The 17,365-nt window shown below is 35.4% G+C and overlaps 1 protein-coding gene across 1 annotated transcript; it reads right to left on the bottom strand.

The window, feature by feature from the left end:
- Positions 1-8,350: 8,350 nt before the first annotated feature.
- On the bottom strand, positions 8,351-14,076 carry LOC130973430 (uncharacterized). Its single transcript, XM_057897934.1, has 8 exons — positions 13,577-14,076; positions 10,344-10,558; positions 10,078-10,170; positions 9,799-9,943; positions 9,590-9,700; positions 9,412-9,494; positions 9,272-9,329; positions 8,351-8,671 (listed from the first exon to the last, which is right to left on the bottom strand). The coding sequence occupies exons 2-8, from the start codon at positions 10,551-10,553 to the stop codon at positions 8,592-8,594; spliced, it is 780 nt and encodes a 259-aa protein (XP_057753917.1). The 5' UTR covers positions 10,554-10,558; positions 13,577-14,076; the 3' UTR covers positions 8,351-8,591.
- Between the last annotated feature and the right edge of the window lie 3,289 nt (positions 14,077-17,365).

Genomic DNA, 17,365 nt, shown 5'->3' on the forward strand with positions numbered 1-17,365 from the left:
TTCTGGAGTTGATACAAGAAGCAATAGATTACGTATTTGCAGAATATTACATTGTTAATGACAAATGAAATGTGCATCAAATAAAATGGCGCTTACAATTGCGGCCTATGGTGTTGCTGAACCACTTCCCTCACCAGTGCCTACTGCTTCAGCATCCGCAACTTCTAAGGTTTTCTCCCAGTACATTTCGGCCAAAAGATTAGGATCTTCATCCCCCGCAGCTACATGTTCCTGAGGTGCACCATTTCCTCCAGCCATTGCTTCTTTCCTCTTCTTACAACTCTTCTTGTTGTGACCAGGCTACAAACAAAATATGTAATTGTAATAACATGATTTTCATTGTAGTGTATTGCAAAAAATATAGTTCATTATAGACAAAATTAACTTGCTAAGCTAAATTTCACATTGATTTAAAGTACTTCAAGGCAATATTTGCAAACAATAGTTTCGTATCTTCTCTCCATTCTGTGGGGGTCAGGGACCTTAGCAGGGCCATCATTCCTCTTATCTCTCTTGAGAGAATGTCTCCCAATAGATTTCCTATAACAAGGTAGCAGAATAGGCACAGTGTCTAGCTTCTCCCAAAACTCTTGGCTTAGAACTGGAGGCCTTAAATACTGAAAGGTTGCATTGTTTGCGCCCATGGTTAGCTAGTTATGGGCAAACTATTCAGGTCTTCTGTTCTTATAAGCCAGGGCAGCACATACATGCCTACAAGTAGGGGTGGCAAGTGGGGAAGCCCGCCCCGCCTAGTGAGGCGGTCCTAGAATCCCACCCCGCCTCGCCTAACTGCGCCTGGCGGGCTAAGCCCGTCAAAGCTCCTATTTTTTTCTACTATTAACTACTAAATAATATATATAATTTTACAACCATATTAATAAATTTATAATTTCTAAAGGCATAAAAATTATATTTTTTATATTCATAAACATTAAAGTCTTTGTAATTATAAATATCTAATAAACATAATTATTAACCAAGTTTTCAACCAAAACATAATTATAAATATTCTCTCCAAAGCAAAATAAACATAATTTAAAACATAATTATAAATATTGTCTCCAAAGTAACATAAACATAATCCAAACCACTCAATTTTTATCTTCATACTCTTGTAAGTTAGGTTGGGGGAAGTTAGGTTTTGGCAAAAAAAATGTAAAAATACCCCCCACACAAAAAAATACTAAGCCCAGTGGGGAAGCCCGCCCCGCCCCCACCAAAGCCCACAGTTTAAGCGGTGCGGGTTAAAAGGGCTTTTGCTATTTGGCGGTCCCAATTTTTCATCCTGACCTGCCTTTTTTGGCAGGTTATGCGAGCCGACCCGGAAGGTTTAGGCCCGTTTGCCACTCCTACCTTCAAGGGAGGCTAGTCAATTACCATATATAGTCTATAGATTCATGTTTCCTTGCCTAAATCCACACTAACCTTTACAGGTAAACACTGAACTTTGTACACATTTCCAACATCATCTCCAGTTAGAAGAGGCCTCCATTTATTTCTTCCCTTTTCTCCCTCTCTAGTATCCACTGTTGTGTTAGGGGCTAATATTTCATTATATCAAATTAGTGTTTTTTTATTCCTTGCTATAATTCTCATGACATGGCATCAGACTTATTCAAGCATGATGATGATGGATTTTTTCCTCATTTTCTTAACTTTACCATTAAATACCTCACAATTATTATTCGTGTAGTTGTCCATCTTTGGGTATTCACTGAAATAAGTTCTATTCCATTTCTTGGGTTTAATCTTGTCTAGGTATTTCCAAACCCGAGCATTGACTTTTTTAAGCCTTTCCATGGCAGCATCAAAATCTTGGGTTATGGTGGCCTTCGCACATGCCCACATACACATTTTCATCTGTAAGTCATACTATTTCTTTCTAAAATTTTGCTCTATATGCATGTCACAAAATTTGTGGTTGACCCCTGGATACATTTTTCCTAGGGCAGGTATTAACCCGTAACAGCAAACGACATTACCAACAATAAAGATCCTGATTACTTTCCTAACAACAACTAATACAAATCAACAGAACAATTAAAAAAAGTGGCAAATTTTAAAAACAATATAGATCAATAATAATCATGCAAGTAATTCATTCAAATAAAACCATAAACCCTAAATAAGAAACAATACAGATCAATAATAATCATGCAAGTAATTCATGAACAACACTCACTAATCACGAACAGATCAAAATAATCACTAACAGAACAATTCAAGAACAGCACTCAGTAATCACGAACAGGGCTCCCTAATTACTAACAGAATAATTCATTAACAGGACTCACTAATCATGCGAATATACAGAAAATTCATATCAATAAACAGAATATATTAACTCACTAAAATCCTTAAATATATTAGGTACCTTTTGCATATCTGACATGAAGTTAAACTCATTTTCTCTAAAATCTCCAAGGTCCTCTTCTAGTATCTCTAAAAACCAAGGTTCTAAAAATCGGTTCGAACCGGTCGGTCGAACCGGTCGAACTGTGAACCGGACACTAAAACGGTTCGAACAACAAGGAAAACTGTGAAATTTAAAAACCGGGATTGAACCGGTGAACCGGCCGGTAACCGGTCGGTCGAACCAAACCGTGACCGGGCCGATTTTTTAGTTTTGTAGCAAAACGCTGCCGTTTGGAGCTCTGGAACCCTAAATGGCTAAATGTGATGAACGTTGAGGCTTCTCTATTCTCTCTGCTGAGTTCTGAAAGTGAAATCTGAATCCCTAATGCCTTCGCCCTTCGCATTTCACAGTTCAGCTTCACCATTCTCATCATTCATCAAGGTTCAGAGAGAAGTAGAGAACGCCATCACCCATCACGATCTCACCGGCGCACACGGCCACACGGGTTCGCCGTCGTGGAGTCAGCTCCGTCGCGCAGTCAGCTCCGTCGCGCAATCCCTTCCTTCGACCAGTCACCACTCGTGTCGGCGTCGCTGTCTGTCTCCCACTCTCCCTACTGGCCTGCTGCATGTTCGGTTGAAGTGTTGAAGCGTGAAGGTGCCTTCGAAACTGAGACAAAGCCTTCGAGTTCCAGGTAATTTTTATTTTAGTTATGAACTTATGATTGTTCATTGAGTAGCTGTGATGAACTCTGAATACTGTGATACTGTGATGAACTCTAAGTCTCTGATGCTGTGATGAACTCTGAGTCTCTGATGCTCTTTGATTTTGTGACATGATGAACTCTGAATTCTGAAACTGTGAACTCTGATTTTGTGAACTCATTTTGTGAACTTTGATTTTGTGACATGATTTTGTGAACTCTGATTTTGTGAAATCTGATTTTGTGAAGTCTGATTTTGTGAACTAGGTGAAGTCTGATCTTGTGAACTCTGATTTTGTGACATGATTTTGTGAACTCTGATTTTGTGACACTGTGAACTGCTAAACTTTGAATTTTGGATGTTGTTTGTTGTGAACTTGAGAGTTGAGATTATTGGTTCAAAGAACCTTCAATCACAGCTTAAACCAAAATTCAGAATCCCCTCAAATTGAATTTTTGGTTAGGATTGGTGATCTGAATCTTTTATTGAAAATTATTTTTTGGTTCTTTGATTTTCAAGTTGCTTGCTGCTTCAATTTGAGGGGATTCTGAATTTTGGTTTCAGCTGTGATTGAAGGTTTTTTGGTTTGGGTATTCTTCCCTTTCCTGGAAGCTTAGCTTTTAATTCGTTGATCTATTATTTTTTGGTTCTTTGATTTTCAAGTTGCTTGCTGCTTCAATTTGAAGGGATTCTGAATTTTGGTTTAAGTTGTGATTGAAGGTTCTTTGGTTTGGTTATTCTTCACTTTCCTAGAAGCTTAGCTTTTAATTCGTTGATCTATTATTTTTTGGTTCTTTGATTTTCAAGTTGCTTGCTGCTTCAATTTGAGGGGATTCTGAATTTTGGTTTAAGCTGTGATTGAAGGTTCTTTGGTTTGGGTATTCTTCACTTTCCTGGAAGCTTAGCTTTTAATTTGTTGAGATCAAATTATTGTTTTCAACCTTGGTGATTTTTAGATATTCTTTTTGGTTGCTTTCTTTTTAAATGTTTCAATTGGTGTTATTGTGTTGTTGCTGTGATTTAAATATTCTTTTTTATTCTTTCTTTTTCTCGAATGCCCAGTCAATGCTTGATTGATTGGCTTTGCTCACTGATTATATTTGATGATAAATTTTAGATTTATAACTCTATTACTGCTTTATTGTCTGTTTGTATAGTTAAATTTTATTAAAGTTTCTTGAATTTGCACTATGTTACTGATTCAAAGTTTTTTTAGTTTTGTTCATTGTTTGGTTGCACTGTCCCTGCTCTCGATCTCTGCCGACTTGCTGCCCCTCCTCTGTGCTAGATTTTTTTTGTTTCAGCTGTTGTGTTTTTGTTTCAGATCCTGTTGTGTTTGTTGTGCAATACTATCAATTTGTTTTACTTTTTGACTTAGCTACATTAAGACAATATTTTCTATCTTTAACTTGTGCATTGTATATTTATATTAGACTATAATTATGTTTTAATGTGCTTATTTATATTTTATTTTTTATTTTACTATAAAACAGTTTTTTCGATTCAACCACGGTCAAACCGGTTGAACCTATGATCCAGTGAACCAGTAATTAGAGCAGTTCGATGACTGGTTCGGTTTTCAGAACCTTGCTAAAAACCATTTCACCTGGCTTTGTTCTCGAATTCTACAATGGCATATACAATAGGGTATATGTGATTATTTGCGTCCTGTCCTATGATTGTAAGCAACTGACCCCATAGTACCCTCTGAGAAAAGTCCCATCTAACCTTATAAATGGTCTTCATCCTCCAAGAAATTCCTTTTTAGAGGCATCAAAACATACATAAATTTTTAGGAATAAAGGGTCTGAATCAGGTTGTGGATTAGTGTGTATCCTCGCCATGGACCTCGGGTTAGTCTTCAGTATCTCATTTGTGTAATCACAGAGCCTAGCATATTGAGCAATCTCAGAACCCGCTATCTTCTTCTTTGCTTTGACCATCAATCTATAAATTTTTCTTTCATTAATCAGCACATCATACTCATTTCTGAAAAATTGGTCAGCATCCCTCACTGTCATATTTGGTTGGACTCTTATTCTCTCTTCTAATTCATCTACAACTCATTTTTTGTCAGCTGACTTACAATGGTTATCTCTGCTGCAGGTGTGTTCATTGACAAATATCTTGACTTGATAACTCAGGGAAAATGACCTTTTAGCATAGTATATTTGCCACGGGCATTCCTTATCATAGCAGATTGCCTTGCTTCTGGTTGAATCACATCGAGAAAAGAATATGCTCCTTCCAATGTTGATGTTAAACTTTTGAATTGCCTTTTTGAAATGGTTGAGTGTTTCAAACTTCATCACCAACTCTAGCCGAATTTGGCTAACAGAAGCATCAACATTGTTTTGAGGAAAGACTAGAGGCTGACAAGCATCTTCATCACTTGCTATACTTCTCAATTTTTCTGACTTATAGCAATGATGTCCAGCATTTTTATCCGAGAATTCTTCCACGTCAACAGGGACATAGATGGATGAAAGCTTGTTAGGATCGGGGTTGGATATGAAGGATTATCTAGTAGGAGGAGGCTTCTTTGCTGATCTTCTCTTATTCACCTAGGCCTTCCCTCAACCTACTCACCTGGGTTGGTTTGGTTATTCTGAGGAGTACTGTTAGTATCAGAGGGTGGAATTGGGTATGATTCAGGGTTTGATTGTGAAAATGAATTTCTATATAACTGTAAAATGTATTGGGTTACTTGTTCAGCTGCTTGGACTTCATTCTCACTGGATACTGAGGCAAAAATTGCACTTAGAGATGTTAAACCAACAGTATGAATTGGCTGCAAATCTTGCTCATTGGGATGCTGTGAAGGATGTGATTGATTAGAAGGTGGCTCATCTGGTTACACAGGTGTTGTGAAAGGCTAAGACATATGTTTTACTGAAGATCTTTGTTGGGCTACATTGCCACCATCCTCTTTTTGGGCCTCAACTTCAACCTGGTTGCTTGCTTCATGGGCCTCTTCCCCTTTCTGGGCCTCCTTCAAAATTTGTACATGACCCACTGTTTCAACATCATCATCATTCTCAACAATTATAAGTCTTCTTCTTGGAGTCTTCTTTGGAGTTGAATTTCTCTTAGCACAAGTCTTCAACCATAACATGATCATTTACATGGTGCTCTGTGTATAAGTCAATTTTGTTACCATTCTTCACAGTAGCCTGATACAACTTAACTATGTCCATATAAGCCTTTAACAATTTTAGCACATTATCAAACTTATCAGGTTCTAGCCAATAAAATCAGTAATGGATGTATACCTAATGTCCTTCAGCAAATCATTTATGAAAAATCCATTGAGCGTATCCACATTAACTCTCTCAATCTTTATTAGTTCCCCACCAACATACACAAGCTTCCCACATGGATCTCGCTCAAATCTTCCTCTATGATTAATACACAGAGTAATATGGACAGTGGTCATCCTTGCAAGCAATACAGTATAATCTAAGGTACCATTTCATGTAATTACAGATAACAACATAGCAACAAAAAATCTAACCCTAATCCAAATGTCTAGCATTTCTCAAGCCCATAAAAAATAATCAGAATATCCGGAAAAGTCCCAGAATCATTCTAAAATGAAAAAACTAGTAATGAGATACCTTTGTTCTTGGTGGAGCAACAATTGTGGGCTACGAGTAGTGAAGCAACAACTTGATTAAATTGGGGAACTGTCTCTGTCGCGGAATGGAGGTGCTCTGATCTTCTTCTCCAATTTGGGATGGTTGTGGCGACGGCAACGGAGTTCTGCTAGGGCACAGAAGGGCGTGAAAGGATTTTTTTCCCATTTCTTAATAAAAAAAATTGGGTTACACGTAGATAGGTTTGGAGGGATTTTGTTATCACCTAGGTTTGGTTACTAATGGACCAAGTGCGTAATCAACGTCAGGGTACTTTTGGCACACGGAGATCATCTTCCGTGGTTACAAGGTGAATTTTCTTCTTCTATGGATACATTTGTCAGCATTTACATTTTTTATGAGTACAAATAGTCATTTATTCTAATATCATAATTAAATTTTAGAAGTTATAATAATTTATCTGTAATACAATGTTTCTTAAATTAATGTTTTTATCTCATTTTTCTAATTATGATTTCAAAAAATTATATCATATCTCGAAAGCCTTTTTGTAAAAGAGGGGGGAAGGTTTGGAGAATTGGAAAAAGAATAGTCATTTTTTATTTTTTAACTTTAGTGTTTAAAGACTTTTTTAAACAAAACAAAAAAGCTTTTTTTTCCTCTTTTTGCTTTAGCGCTTAAAGATTATATTTAAAACTAAAAAATAGGAAAAACAACCATTAGTATGCATGAATTTTACGAACGTTGACAAAAGTACCCATCAAACAAGAAATCTAATGTTGTACGCATGAAATATGGGTTTCGTATGGCAAAAGTATCCAAAGTCTAATTTTTTGTTGACTTTTTAACAAAATTTCCAAATTAACCCTATCCTTTTCTCTTTCCCAAACTTCAACAACGACAATACTTTAAAAAATTCCATCCATCAATGGCTACGTTTTAGCATCTTTGTTTTTTTCTCCCAAATCTTCTTCTTGTTATTCTTCTCAAAATTCACCAAAAAAACACACTCTTACATATCTACAGGAATCATAATCAAAATCAAAAGTTTAACATAGCTGAATTTACAACAACCATTCTCACTGCCAGTCATCACCCTCTCACTGTCATCACCTCATCGTCGCTGTGTCTTGTACAGTGCTTGTTTGACAACATCGTTGCCTCCTGCTCCATGGTCGTTCGTCATTGTCGCGACCTCATAATCGATCTTCCTCATCATTGCCGCCTCCAATAAAATCGTCACCACCACTAATAGCATTGTCGTCACCACCACTAATAGCATTGTTGCCACCTCTAGTAGCCTTTTCATCGCTCATCGTTGCGGCCTCTCGCAGCCTTGTCGTCATCGTCACATCAATATTTTCTTCTGTCATGGCCACCTCGCATTTGTGGCTCACATTTGTGGCAATATAAATTCTAGGTATAGCTTGATTAAGTAAATTAATTGGCAATTTAACCTTTCTTTGTTGTTGTTGATGTAAGTAGTGGAAAGGGCTTTTCAAAAGTGTTTTGGTACTTTTGTATTGAAACTTTTCATTTCCAAAGAAATGAACATTGGTGCTGAAGTTTGGTGAAGAAGAGAGACCGTAGAATTAGAGTTGAAAATGAAGGATGGGTTGATTTGTAAAGTTTGTTAAAAATCAACAAAAAATTAGGATTTGAATATTTTTGGCGTGCGAAATTCATCTTTCATAAGTAAAACTTTAGTTTTCTTGTTTGATGGGTATTTTTGTCTATGTTCGCAAAATTCATGGGTATTAATAGTTGTTTTTTCTAGAAAATAAAAAAGTGTAGCTGAGGTACTAAAATTGCTAACTGTCTGTAACTCGAGTAGTTAGAGACGAACGATCACACTCTTTACATTAAATAACAGGTAAAATTAGCATTTTGACTCATTTATAATTTTACTTAGAACCCTTTCTGTAACTCATTATTTTAGAATAGCTTCCATTTCTGCTCCAATGCATCACAGATAAGGCCTACGCAGCATTTAGCACCAAGTGGATAATCAGAAACTGCAAAGTAAATAAAAAATAACATTACTTTTCTCTATTATATCCTCAAATCAAAACATGATTCGAACAAGTTTCTTGAAATTAAAAAAGATTCAAAAATCCATCAAAAAGAACTTCCACTCCATTCCACTGTCATTCTCCAAAACAAGAAGGGAAACTTTGTTCCGTTTCTTTCCTTTTTTTTTCTTTTCCTTTTGGCCCATTTTAATTAGTTCTATTCTATTACATTAATGAAAAAACATATACACATAATGTTAGCAAGACTAATTTATTCTCCCTATCATTTAGCATAAAATCCTTTGTAATCTTAATACCCAAATAAAATTATAGGCTAAACAATCTAGTCAAAGTTTCAGTCACATTGGAAAAATCAAGACCCATATAGATCTTATAAATGAAATATTCAAAATAAAGATATCCACCCTAAAGCATTTTACATTTTCTTAATTTAATATAAGTTCCTCCTTAGTTATTAGAGCCTATCAACTGAAAATACCTAGACATATATATATATTTTAGAGTTGATGTATGTATAAATGAAACAGGTTAAATTAGATCCAAGAAATTAAACATATTTCAAATTTTAATTTAATTTAATACCAGAAATATAATCATGTGTGTGGTCTTCTTTTACTTTCCCATTTACCATTGCACCCACCTGAAAATAGATAAGAATCTATCATCATAATTAAAACTCAAAGATCAAAGGCTTTATATTTCACTAATAAAATAAATTATACCACAAAAACAGGCGTCATATGATCACTTAGGGAAGAAACGTAGTCATCTATGTGGACCACCTTCTTTGAGCTATAAGAGAGGCCTGCATGTTCCACAATAACATTGTTTTTTCAAAACCGATGTTTGTCTAAAGATTAGCAAAACCTAAAATGAGATATAAACAGCTATACAACCAACCTACTATATGAGAATTGACCGGTAAATGGCGCGTCACAGGCTCTTCAACAACGCGAATAAGTACTTCATTTGTATCTTTAGCACAAACACGAGACTTTCTAAGCAAATCCACTACATATTTCAGAAACAATTTTAATTACTGAAAGTTAAAAAAAATGTGTTCTTAGTATCTAAAAATAAAAGAATGAAAGTAAAAATAGATGACTTACCTACGAGACCACAGAAACGTTTACAAGTTCGAGGAATGCGAACATGTGGCTTGATTTCAAATAGGGCTCCTCCATCAATTTTCACGAATATAGCTTCCACCAAACCATATTTATTAAGTGGACTATCAATAATACTACGGAGTGCCTGAAAAAGTATAACAAATATTGAATCACTTATTCTTAGGATTTTGTCTTGCAGTCTATTGTGTAACATTCATTGTAAAAAAGAAAAGTTTAAAGAAGCTATGATATTGAGTAGTTAGTGTACAAAGTACAAACCTCAAAAACAATGTCTGGTCGATAATCATTAAGACTCTTATTTTGCTTCAACAGAAGATTGGCATCATCATGCGAATTGAGGATTTTCCACTCCTAAAACAAAATCCACAAATTGAATTAAGAACTAGTTTATTTCCTATATACAGCAACAATGTATATACGTCATTTCATCTATTAATTCTCAAAGAAAGTGATATACATTTATCTATCAAAACATTATAAAGTATATGTACATTGTACAATCAATGTAGAAAAAGAAAAGTAACCTTTTTAACGAGTCCTTTCTTCAGTGAAGCATTTTCCAATATAAATATGGCACGTGACCTAACATTAGGATCCTGTGGAGAACCAAGCATTCTATCAACTTTTCCAATTTTACTATCAAGTTCTCTAGGCTCTTCTTTCTCTTCACTGCATTGGGTTTGTGTCTCAAGCATCTTACGCTTCAGCCTACTGTTTGCACATGGAGTGAGCATATTGTCTACAATAACATCCACAAATTGAGAAGAATCCATCCATAAGAAAAACAATACATACTTAAGGTTATGTTAAAGCGGAAAAAGCATGCCCTATGACAGCTCAAGAATCAATGATACATCATACATGACAAAACATGACACCATACAATACAACATTGATTATGAAGAAAAAAACAAGTATATGTCTTCTTTTGTGTTCTTGTATAACTGGAATTGACAATATAACAATGCTCTTCTATGTTCTTTTATAACTCTTATGTCACAGTATTTAGACTCACGTAACAGTTACAAATAAAAGTGTACCTTCTTCTTAAAGGCTTTGAAACGTGAAATGTATACCCATCTATAAATCAATACTACAATGGTTGTCAAACAGGCAAGTCCAGTTAAAATCGTAGAGCCCTGCTAGACTAGACTCGCCGAGTTAACTCGCATAGTTTACTATTCACTACTACAAGCTACGGCCAATTTCAACTAAAAATTGGAAGAGTTAGCATCCAAATTTAACATTCATCCACATAACATATAAAATTCATGAGCAGTTAATAATTTGACCAACAATTAACTTAACACCAACAACTATATTATGTAGTTTTAAGATTCAACAATTCAATCTAACACGTAACAAGTGGTTTAAATTATCATACACTAGTGAGCAGAGCCAGAGCCACTGACACAGGCAGAGTAAGGCAAGCAGTGGCGAAGGAGCAGTGCAGTGCAAGGCAGCGGCTGACGGCGTTAAGCGGCGGACCGGGAGGCAGTGGCCAGGGAGAGAGAGACACGAAGAAAAAAAGGAAAGGAATGGCAGAAACGTGAAAGAGCAGAGGCAGGCACGCAAGGAGCAGAAGCGACGCACGACGGGGCAGAGCAGAGGCGAGCCGGACGAGTGGAGAGTGAACAGAGTGGACAGCACTGGCCGACAGCGGCGACGTCTGACGCGACAAAGTGGACAGGCAAAACAGTGGCTGGCAGCGACACTAAAGGAAGACTGAAGAGGGTAAATCTTTTACCCTACTATTTTAGTTTCTACCATGACGTTGGATCTTTTTAAATAAAGATCTTTTCAAATAAATTAATCAAATCTATTATTTACCAGCATATATCTATGGACACCGACACAAATTTTAAAATCTTATAAAATACGAGGACAAGTATACATATAAAATATAAAGTATTTTTAAGATAAATCGTAATAATATTTTAATATTTTATTGATATTAAAATATAAAATAATTCTTTTAATTATTTTTAATATCTTATTTTAATTATATCTAATATTTAAAATATTTTTTGTTTTAATAAATAATAAAATATACTATATCTAAATTTATTTCAAAAATATATGTTAAGAATAAGACTGAACATGTTATCATATGATGGTATTTAAATGTGTCCATGCGTATTCAGAGAAATTTTTTTATTTTTTATTAAAATACGGTTGAACACGGCAAACACGCGTATCGAACGTGTCAATGAATATCGTATCCGAAATGTGTCCAACACGACACGACAACTCAACAAAATGTCTATACTTCATAGGTATATATTCTTAAAATTATTTAGTTTTTCATGATATTAACGCGTATACAAATTCGTTAATATGGTATACGAATACGAGATAAGTAATAAAATTATTCAGTAGCTAATTTATTGAGTAAAAAGATATATGCCTAATTGCCTATAGATTCAACTATAAGCTTCCGAAAATCCGACGGATTATTAAACCGTTCTAATTACTGATTTATTGATTTATTAGTTCAATCGGTCTAACTGTGATTAATTGAAAAAATTGTTTCATAATAAAATAATAAATAAATTATAAAAACATCTTAAATATCTTTAAAATTTAAAATCCTACATAAAATATCACCAACTAAATGTAATTAATCATCAAAATATGCAATGACTTGCTCCAAATTTGTTGACAATTAACATAATTATACTTCCATTAAAAATAGCTGGATTGAATTACAATACACAAGATAAAGATAGAGAATATTATCTTAATGTAGCTAAGTCAAAAAGTAAAACAGTGAAAAATGAAGAAAAATTAACAATTTTCAACCCAATTTTAACGAAGCTCGTCACAATGATTATAAAAAAAAAAAGCAATGAAGGCAGTGATTCAGTAACATACGCAGTGCAAATTCAAGAAACTTCAATAAAATTTAACTACAGAAACAGACAATAAAACAGTAAGAGTTATAAATTTAAAATTTATCATCAAATACAATCAGTGAGCAGTCAACCAAGTACTGACTGGGCATTCAAAAAAAAAATCAAAAGAACATTTAAAACACAGCAAAAACACAACAACAATACAACAACAATAGGAACATTTAAAACAAAGCAACCCAAAAACAAATCTAAAAATCACCATTGCTGAAAACAATGATTTGATACGTGTATGCTCAGAATTAAAAGCTAATCTTACAGGAAAGTGAAGAATACCCAAACCAAAGAAGCTTCAATCACAGCTTAAATCAAGAACAGAAAATCACAACAAAAACAAAAAAAAAATAAAAAATAACATAAGAACGACAGAACAACAACACAAGAACAATTAGCAAATTAACAAGATCACAATAACAGTTAAATTTTACCAGAAGAACACTAATGCAAGTGGAATCATCATGTTAATATGTTTTCTGCAAAGATGCTATTTATGCAGCTAAAATTTCCTAATTACTAAGATCCAATTATTCTAATTTCACATGCAATCAACTTACTAAGTTTCTAAAAGCTAGAAATTATAAAACCTACCAGAGATATGGTTAAAGCATTTCATCAAACATGTTGCATGTGGTAAAATTAAAACGAAATAAAGAGAATGCAAAGCTTAATATCAATGTGATAGAGAAGAGAACATAACTATTGTAACTTTAATTCAGTTTATGAAAAAATCCAAAACACTACCAAATCAAATAGTTAATTATTTGGAAATCAGAAGTTGCAGAGTTTGAAGCAGAGTATTGGTGTTGTGTGAGTGTATTGTCTGGTAGCGGGTTTAGGGAACTCACGGCGGCAACAAAAGAGAGCAGTTCGACGGCTAAGTGGAGCGCGCGGGTTGGTCGCAGAGTTTGAAGCAGAGCAACGTGGCTTCCAGACGAACGCGAATGCGAACTCGAACGGTGAACGGCGAGTGAACGCGAACGGTGAACGCCGAGCGAACGTGAACGGCGAAGAACGCGAACGAAGACGACAGATGAACGAAAGCCCGAACGTGAACGGCAAACAAACGGCGACGGAAGCGCCGCTGAGCAGACAAAGACGACGGACGCCGAGCTCGAGGAAGCAGCCGCGATCGGTGACAGCGAACAGGGGTTGAAGACTTGGAGCACGAGGGAAGCTAGATAGACGGACGGATGGCGAACTTTGAGTGCGACGGACGGCGGCAGTATGCCACACCTTGCGGCGGTGGTGTAGGCTTACAATGCTAGGGTTTTTTGGCTGGGTTTGTGTGATTTCTTTCTGAATGAAAGAAAGGAAGGTAGAAAGGGAGAAAGAAACGAAGGAGCTTCCGTTTTTGTGTAAACCGGGCGGCTTCCGTTTAACAATTTCTCACCGGTTTTCTAAATAACGGTTTTACATGTCTGACCGGACCGTTAATATTGCCGGTTCGCTGTTGAACAGGTCCGACCGGCCGGTCAGGTCCGGTTTTCAACCAAAAGAAAACTTTTACACCAGTTTGAATTGATTTAGAAATAAAATCGATAGAATTCATTGTAATTTCGTACCGATTTTATTTTTATTTATCCTTATCCATCAACAATCTATTCAATTTTATAAGCAATCTTTTCATAAAGAATTTCTAAAACTTTTAGCGGGTTAGCGTTAGAAAATTTTACTGTGTTACTCTATATACTATTTTTAGTACTACTATATTGGTAACTTTTTAACATCAATATCAACCAAATTTTAAAAATTATTTTTTTCATGAATTTTTAACTATAAATCCTTGATTCTATTTTTTGATTACTTAAATCCTAGATTATATATTTTTAACTGTATATTCTAATCCTGAATACTAAATTTTTAAAAAATAAGAATTAAAAGATAATTTTAAAATAAAATATTAGTTAACGTTAATTAATTAAAAATTAATTTTTATATTTATTCTTTTTAATAAACTAATTTCTCACGCAGAATGAATAATTTTCATGTGAAAATATTAGTTCAAATATACGGATATATTATATCAAATTATTTAACAATATTTATCTAGTAATTTTATATAAAATTATTTTAACTATTTTTTATATAAATATTTACCATTTTTATATATAAAATATATTAATATTACTTATATATTATAACCCAATATTCTATGCGTAGCGTTTGCAGAATCTCATATACTACTATAAATAATGAATATTTAATTTTTAGAGTTAATATTCAAAAACGTTCTTGAAAGATACTTCATTTTTCATATGAGTCCCCGAATAATAAAGTTAATCAAAATTGTCTTCGAAAGATGACGGACAGAACCACATTAGTCCTTCCGTCAATTTGTCGGCTGAGCTGACTAACGTTGGGTGATGTATGCCTTAAGTGCCTGGGTGGCTGAGGCCTACGTGTACGATGGGGTTGCTGACAAGGTAAGTTCGTTTAAAGAAGTCAAATCAGTCTCTTGGATGATAAACCCTAATCCGAAATGCGATGATAAATAAGTTGCATTCTGGAATTGTTGGATCGCCGGGAGGATGGAGACAGGAAATGAATGTCATAGTGGTGGGGCATCTCTTCGGTCCACACGAGAGTTACGGTTCCAGTGCTTCAATGCAAATGAGGAGAACGACTCATGAGAAAGCATGTTTCTGCAGGTTGAAGGCTGTGATAAAAAAATCTGGGACAGCAGAGAACCCAGAGAGATTATTCTATGCATGTTCAAGGTACCGAATAAGTTGTTTTGAAAATATTGAAGTTTTTCCATCTTCTTCTGTGTTATTAAGTGTGATTCATTATATTCTTCTCTAATTTTTGAATTTGCAGAAGGGCAGTTACTGTAATTACTTTAAGTGGGTTGATGCTGATGACTGTGAAGCAGTGGTTGAAGGTGGTGCTAAGGAAGATTCCAGAACTGAATTGCAGGTTGAAAGTGAGTATAATGAATGGAGGGTGAAGGTGGCATGGAGATTGGGTAGCTTGGAAGCTGAAGTTAGATATTTGAAACTGCTAGTAATTTTCATGTTTGTGATAGTTGTGATTAATATTAGCATTTGCTGTTTGATATGTACTTCTAAGTAGAAAAAATCATGTTGAAATGTAATGGTATACTGATTTGGATTGATTGAATGAGAATAGTGTTTTGATTAGTGCTGTTTAAGGTTAACTACAAAGTCTCAATTACTGGCATTGTGGAATATTGCAAACTAATCAATATCACTGTTGCTACAAGATTAAGCCATAAACAGGATAAGTAATCAAAGTAAGTAGTCATAGCATTGTGCTGCCATTCAAGGCTAATAGTCACATTCAAGGATAATAGTCACATTGTCTGCAAGATAAGTACCACAATTCATAAGGTATCCAATCCTAAAATGAAAGCTACACCAAAAGAGAAGGGCTATCACAACTATGAGATTACAATAACTACAAAATTTTACTTCATTTGTCCTGTATAAAAAAACTAAAGCAACCCGAAAACATTGCTTTGTCATCAATGTGGTTTATCATTCTTCCTAGGGTGCTTGAAGCCTAGAGTAGGCACAAAAGTCATAAAATTGGCCGGCTTCTTAGCAATCGCAGAACTTGTCCCTTTGATAGTCCCAGCCAAGATTGCCACTGGTGCAGATGTAGTAGGTGTAGAGGAGGATCTAGCTCTTGCTTTCGCTTTAATCACCTGTAGTTTAGGGACATCATTCACCTCAGGGTCAGCTCCATTTGCAGCAGGAGAAGCAACTGCCAGTTGTAGCTGCATCTGCCTAGCATTTTTCTCAGCATCAAATGCTTTCTTCTTTGCACAGCTTCTTTTGTTGTGGCCAACCTCACCACAGAACATGCATCTAATTGGGTTGTACTTTCTTTTCATCTTTGTCTTTGACCCACTTGCCTGTTCATCCTTCTCTCTTCTTCTTCTTTTTTTTTTGTCGATCTTCTAGGTTTCTGTTTAAATGGTGAGACAGGTGCAGGATGTGGTGTTTTTTCCCATTGATCCTGTCCTTTTTCCGGATTGATATTGAAACAGTAAGTTCTCCTATAGGCGTCCATCTTCAACCAGTCATGGCAATACTCCTCAGTCCTTTTTTCATTCTTTGAGAGAAGTTAGGTTTTGGCCAAAAAATTGTAAAAATACCTCTTCACTAAAAAAACACTAAGCCCGCCCCCATCCCGCCAAAGCCCGCGATTTAAGCGGTGCGGGTTAGGTGGGCTTTTGCTATTTGTCGGCCCCAATTTTTCAGCCTGACCCGCCTTTTTTGGCAGGTTACGTGGGCTGGCCCGGCGGATTTAGACCCGTTTGCCATCCCTACCTACAATCCTTACACATTGCAACCAAATCTGCATCTGTAACTACGCTTCTCAAACCAGAAGAGAGAGGCACTCCAGGAACTTTCCACCAACAGTTTCCAGCTTCAATGTATCCCAACTCCTTATAGTAGCCCCTTACAAAGAACACATCAAGTGTGTCTCCATCAACACCTATCAAGAATTCGGTATTGTCGCGTTCATATATCATATCTCCCTGAACATAGTTTTTAAACATTCCACCATGGTGAAAGACAAAAGTTATGGGAGGACCTTTCATCTATAATAACAGAGACGATAATACCATTATCAAACAAAATAAAACATACCAAAACAAACCCTAA

This window comes from Arachis stenosperma, chromosome 4, assembly GCF_014773155.1.
Source record: "Arachis stenosperma cultivar V10309 chromosome 4, arast.V10309.gnm1.PFL2, whole genome shotgun sequence".
NCBI classification, from domain to species: domain Eukaryota; kingdom Viridiplantae; phylum Streptophyta; class Magnoliopsida; order Fabales; family Fabaceae; genus Arachis; species Arachis stenosperma.

What these genes read in the sequence shown, in the direction of transcription:
- LOC130973430 (XM_057897934.1), bottom strand. Translation starts at nt 10,553, where the DNA reads ATGCTCACTCCATGTGCAAACAGTAGGCTGAAGCGTAAGATGCTTGAG. An exon ending in ATATGACGCCTGTTTTTGTG is followed by an intron (nt 9,330 to 9,411) that starts GTATAATTTATT and finishes ATCTATTTTCAG; the next exon opens with GTGGGTGCAATGGTAAATGG. An exon ending in CACACATGATTATATTTCTG is followed by an intron (nt 8,672 to 9,271) that starts GTATTAAATTAA and finishes TTTACTTTGCAG; the next exon opens with TTTCTGATTATCCACTTGGT.